Below are 6,265 nucleotides of genomic sequence, written 5' to 3' on the forward strand. Positions count from 1 at the left end.
CTCCTCGTAAGCGCCTTCCAGAGCTCGCTCCAGTGTCGGCTCCAGCCCCTAAACTCACTCCAGTGCCAGCTCCTCGAAAGCGCTTGGCTGTGCCTGCTCCTCTAGAGCGCCCTCCAGTGCCAGCACCACTTAAACACTATCCTGATCCCCAGTTAAGCCCAGGAAGGGCTCCTGATCCCCAGTTAGCCCCCAGATCAGCCCAGGAAGGGCTCCTGGCCCCCAGTTCAGCCCACGGAGGGCTCCTGGCCCCCAGTTCAGCCCAGGGAGGGCTCCTGACCCCCAGTTCAGCCCAGGGAGGGCTTACATTTCTCCAAGTATTTTTTTTTGGGGGGGGGGACTATGGCTCCAGCCGTAGAGGCCGAGGCGGGGGCTGGGGCCGCGGAGTTATTAAAATCCCATCATTAATGTACTCCTCGTCTCTCTCCGTTCCTTGCTCCTCAGTCCGCTCAGCAGTGCACCCGTGTCACACACACACACACATACACACATATATATTTATATAGTACAAATATCCCTAAGTTTTGTTGAAGGCTTTTCTTTTTCAAAAAATGAAAAAAATATCTACAATAGGCACGTGACGGTATACAATTTTCATGTTGCGATAATCGCTGATAATTGCAATTGCGTTAAAATTATAAAGTAAACAAATGTTTCCAACTGATTAAAGTGCAAAAGAATCATAAAGAACAACAGATAAAACTTTACAATAATATATAAACCTTAGTCATTGCACTTACATTAACAATGAGCAAAAGCTACATTTGTTAAAGTTATTATTATTTGATTAAAAAAATACAACTATTAGTTCATATTAGCTCAGGGCCATTAAATAAAATAACTACAACTTTTAATTTTAATATTGTGTTAGTAAATGTTGAAATTAAATAAGATTAATAAATGCTTTAAAATAATTCAGTTACACTTCATTTTAAGGTGTCCTTGTTACAGTGTAATTATACATTTAAGTACTGAGCAATATTAATTACTGTATGGTTTGGGTTAGGATTCGAGTTTGGGACTTTCATTCAGCACATCTCCTTCACTCGTTCCTGTTGGGCTCGTTTACATCAGAGTGCGCATGGGTCTTTTACGCAGCGGTGTTGTGAATTTTAACCATTTAATGGGAAAATTATTCATAAAATGCATTCAAAAAACCTTTATTACCAAACAGTATTACCAAATACTGGCACATGTCTAGTCTACAACTAATAATTTTACTTTTGACTGTTACATACTTCATGTTATGGTATTTTATTACCAGGCAGATGGTTTTCCTTATTCACTGATGGGATGGTGTGAGGCTTGTGATGGGTCTGTAGTACTGTGGGCAAGATGAAGCAGAGCTTGCGGATGAATTTAATCATCTGAAACATAAAAAAAAGAAAGAATTACATCTCATTCACATATTAAATTAGTGCAAACTTAAAGACAAAATAATGGGTTGAAATGCAGGCTTCCATTACTCCTAGATATACCTCATCTTGCAATAGAAATATAGATGAATTTTCTCTCTGGAGGAGGAGATTAAGAGAGGTGAAGACTGGTATGGTGGCCTAGTAGAAAAGGAGGTACACTTTAGTCATGGAGTCTGAAAAGGCTCCCCGTAGCCATGTATTTGACCTCCGTGAAGTTGGCCCCACATATTGGCTGATTCTCTTCTGAGAAAAGTGAGAGAAAAGAAAGATATAGTACAACTCACATACATATTGTTAATTTCAAGACAGCATATTATACAATGTATTTGGATAGTTGTCTTACCTGCTGATTTAAAATAGTTAGCAAGTGTCTTGTATAATCTGAGAATGTGGGTTACACAGATTTCATGGATCAATTAACCACCGTACAGAAACATGCTGTAGGACTTCCATTTATTCTGACTCAAAGAGCTCACAAAACTATGTGTAAAGGCAGTTTTAATAAAAAAATATTAAAAACAATTCTATAACTAATGAATTCTACATTAGTTAATTTTATCAGTTGCTCAAAATCTGTATCATTTTTGTAGAGCTTGGTAAGTAAATACCTGCCAGAAAGCCCTTGCAATCGGTGCTGCCTTTAAACCAAAAGACAACAGCTACAAGAACAAAAATCTGACACCTGTTATTAATCATTTGTTCAGTAAATTCATAATCTGTGCATCATCTAAATATTAAAAATATATTCAATCTACACTTACCTCAGAAAAGGCTAGACCTGCTGGCTTCACAGTGAGGTGTAAAACATGACACAGGCAGCCATGTTCATAAACTGCTGTTTTTCTGAAGAACTCTTGATGCAATTGAATTGTGTTGTCCAATGTTTGCGGCTGCATTGACCACAGAGAGGCCAACACAGTTGGATCACGGAATGCTATTGTCTTGTTAGGCGCCATGCATCAGTCTTTTGGAAGATGAGCTCTGCTGTGCCAGATCTGGTTCCACTTGTAGTGCACATACCAAGGAACCGATGGGCCACTTTGTTCACATCAAACAAACACACATCTTTTCTCTTCCTGCATTGACAAACTAATTAGCCCATTATCTCAAACAAATATAGTAAAGCCAGCTCACATCAAAAATATGTCCAAAATTTAAAAGAAAACGAGGGGAGAAATGTAATTCAGTTTATACCAGACTGTAATCACATTTCCTTCCTACCTGTGTCATTTGAGGCATCTGTGACGAGGGTGTATGGACTCTCTCTCTCATCAGCATTACCAGTGTGTTTTTGAAATGTGTGGCTACTGCTTGATTTATATTACAGGTGGTCTTGGTTCTTGCACATTTGTACTCCTGTGCAGTAGCAGAGTCTTTGAAGCACTCTTTTATGAGTGGACCGAGATGATCTGTGACAGCCAGTGGTATATTATGGTTTGCCAGCATCACAGCTATTTTTAATTCTGCCCTCCTTGTCTTCAAGATAGAATTGCATTGATGTTACATCTTGAATGATTTTATTCCACACAATGAATTCAATAGATTATGGAATCTAAAAGCCAAACTATACTCAGGAACTAAGATTATGAACCCTCCACTACATAAACATAACACAACTGTGTATTATCAACCTTTATTTCTTGGGCGGACATTGTCCCAGCAGAAGGAAGTGGCACTGAGGACTGCTGAATTCCACTGCTGGATTACAGTGCCTTCTGTTTTTCCTGATGGCCTTTGCTGTTTATGTGCCTAGTAACATCTGCTATTCCCTGGTGACAGCAAGCATTTTCAACCCTACATACGTGAGAGCGTCAGAATAGTGTCAATCGCGTGCGAGTTAGAAGCCCTGCTTGAATAAATGTATGTAACATGTTTTAAAACGCAAAAATTATAGAATCCTCTGAGTCTGTAGATGATCAATTTAAGTACTATATATATGTTTAAAGTACAAAGAACTCTAATTATTCACAATATTTCACTCATTACTATAGCCCCTATGTGCTATAGCCCCCCTAAAAATTGCCTAGCGACGCCCATGGGGACGGTAGATGTAAAGCATGAGATGATAGGCGGATTAACATTTTAAAGCCTCTGATTGGCTTTAATGTGGCCAATGAAATCATTCTGTGGGTTGGTCAATGGAGACACGCAATAACAGACCGCCGTTTTCCCTTTCTAAATTAGCATAGCGCAGTGCATAAAAGCTTGTGTGTTCTAACCAAGTGTGCCGCACGAGTCTTAAAAAGTGAAGCCATTGCGTTTCGATCGCCCCCAGGTGGCTGGTCCCAGTATAGGTCGTAAACCCCGCCCTCTCCATGCAATCTAATAGGACATGGGACAAACTAAATAATTACATTTCACTTCAAATATTTTTTTCCAAAGATGGCTTTTGTCATTTGATGTAGATTTTATCACGCTGATGTAAGTTCAAGTGTTCGTTTTTTAAATAATTTTGGTTTTAGTTAGTTAATTGATGCTATAAAAACGGGAGTGTGACGTCATGATTGACAGCTGAGACTGACAGCTTCTCTGAGTGAACTGAGGCGCCAACTGACTTTTTCGGGATCTTTAGGAGGATATTGGAGCAGTCAGGCTAATTAAAACAGGGTCAGGGGCGTATGCTTGCGATCGACTCTGCGGGAGTGTGGGCGGGACGCGGCTCCACTTCGCTCGCTACTGCGCAGACTCTGGTCCCTAGTTCTCTACTGTGCAGACTCCACTTCCAAATCAGCGCAATATGGCCGCGCCCTGTTGGGACAATGGCCGCTTCACTTTTCCTCAAAGAGATTGAAGGTGCGTCGTCCATCTTTTTTTAGTCTATGGTTCTAACAAAATTTATTTAATATTGATTGTTTCTGTAGAGAGCATCATGCCTGAACCAGCAAAGTTCGCGCCCAAGAAGGGCTCAAAGAAGGCCGTCACCAAGACCGCCGGCAAAGGAGGAAAGAAGCGCAGGAGATCCAGGAAGGAGAGTTACGCGATATACGTGTCTTGGGTTTGGCTGCCTTGGTTTTTTTAGGGCTCTTGGCTGCTTTCTTAGGAGTCGCTGGTTTCTTTGCTTTTTTTGGGCTCTTTGTTGTCTTTTTAGCAGCGGGATTCTTGGCCTTCTTCGGAGATTTCTTAGCGGTGGGCTTCTTCGCTGCTGCGGTTTTGGGCTTCCTAGCGGCAGCAGGTTTCTTGGCTGCGGGCTTCTTGGCTTTAGGAGCGGCTTTATTGGCAGGTTTTGTCTTGATCTCGGCTTGTTTCTTGTTGAGTTTGAACGAGTCGGAGGAGCCGATTCCTTTGTTCTGGACCAGGGTCCCTTTAGTCACCAGACTCTTAACGGCGATCTTGACACGGGAGTTGTTCTTCTCCACATCGTAGCCACCGGCAGCGAGCGCTTTCTTCAGGGTGGCGAGGGACACACCGCTCCTCTCCTTAGATTCAAGGCATTAAAGGGGTCATATGATGCTGCTAAAAATAACATTGTTTTGTGTATTTGGTGTAATGAAATGTGTTTATGCGGTTTAAGGTTCAAAAAACACATTATTTTCCACATACTGTACATTATTGTTTCTCCTCTATGCCCCGCCTTTCTGAAACGCGTCGATTTTTACAAAGCTCATCGTTCTAAAAAAGTGAGGTGTGCTGTGATTGGCCAGCTATCCAGTGCGTTGTGATTGGCCGAATACCTCAAGCGTGTGACGGAAATGTTACACCCCTCACCATACTGTGATGATGCCCTGTCAGGCCGGAGCGATGATTCAAAAACATGAAAACCCATTATAAACGAGGCATTCGTTGCATCCAGTGGGGACATAATTATGGATTATAATGACTTATACTAATGACTTAGTCTTTTTACGCGTTGCGTTGCATCGCGCCACGTAAACATAAAACCATGTCTGCATTTGTGATCGGAGAAATGACAATACTTATCACAGATCATCATGCATTGCTCAGAGATCACAATGCACATGTCAGTGGCAAATCCTTTAAATGAAAACGTACTTACGTGAGTCAGAACTGCCGGCATTTTAGTCTAACGTTACTCTTCCAGGATCAGTAAACAGTCCTCCATAAAATGTGCTGCACACATCTGAATATTTGGATTGAAGTGTTCTGGAACAGTGTTGTAAATACAACTTAACCACTGATTTCTAGTCGTGTCCATTTTTGGAAGGCCAAACAAAGTAGTTTCGCTTTCACAACGTAACACAGCGTCACACACGACGGCCTTGAGTGAGCGGCAGCGGCCTAGAGTGAGCAGAAGCGGCGGCGGATTCAACGAAGGAGCATCCGGCGGGCTTGCGGCAACCACATGTGACGACCCCGGGCTGGACTCCGCTTCGTCCACGGTGAAAGCCGATTTAGGTAGGTGTGGCTGACTCTTAACTTTTATAAAGAATATCTCTTTGGATTTGAGACTTTAGTCTTTGCAACTTTACAGATCTTCTTTATGCACCAAGAGCTTGTAACACTCCGAAGAGAAAGGGAAAATTGAAATCGCATCATATGACCCCTTTAATGTTTGCCTACAAAACGTCTCAGGTTACTTATGTAACCATGGTTCCCTGAGTAGGGAACGAGACACTGCGTCCTCTAGGGGTCGCTATGGGGAACCTAGAAGCTTGCGTTCTGCAAATGAACGTCACTTTATTGTGCCATCCCAAAGTAGCACAAAATCCCTTTCACTGACTTTTAAATTAAATGTTCCCTCCTGGTGGAATGACCTGCCCAACTTAATCCGAGCAGCTGAGTCCTTAGCCATCTTCAAGAATCGGCTAAAAACACATCTCTTCCATCTTTATTTGACCCTCTAACTCTAGCACTCTCCATTTTATTTTAATTCTACTTTATCTATTAATCTT

The 6,265-nt window shown here is 41.9% G+C and overlaps 1 protein-coding gene across 1 annotated transcript in view; it reads right to left on the bottom strand.

The window, feature by feature from the left end:
• Positions 1-1,241: 1,241 nt before the first annotated feature.
• Positions 1,242-6,265, bottom strand: part of LOC107740226 (histone H1-like) — a 5,403-nt gene continuing 379 nt past the window's right edge. Inside the window, exons 2-5 of the mRNA XM_016552572.1 lie at positions 4,402-4,838; positions 1,621-1,658; positions 1,476-1,553; positions 1,242-1,364 (exon numbers count right to left, since the gene is read on the bottom strand). Of these exons, the coding sequence (XP_016408058.1) occupies positions 1,242-1,364; positions 1,476-1,553; positions 1,621-1,658; positions 4,402-4,838 (676 nt within the window). The remainder of the gene's footprint in view (positions 1,365-1,475; positions 1,554-1,620; positions 1,659-4,401; positions 4,839-6,265) is intronic.

This window comes from Sinocyclocheilus rhinocerous, unplaced genomic scaffold (assembly GCF_001515625.1).
Source record: "Sinocyclocheilus rhinocerous isolate Xijiao unplaced genomic scaffold, SAMN03320098_v1.1 scaffold3723, whole genome shotgun sequence".
In the NCBI taxonomy this organism is placed as follows: Eukaryota; Metazoa; Chordata; class Actinopteri; order Cypriniformes; family Cyprinidae; genus Sinocyclocheilus; species Sinocyclocheilus rhinocerous.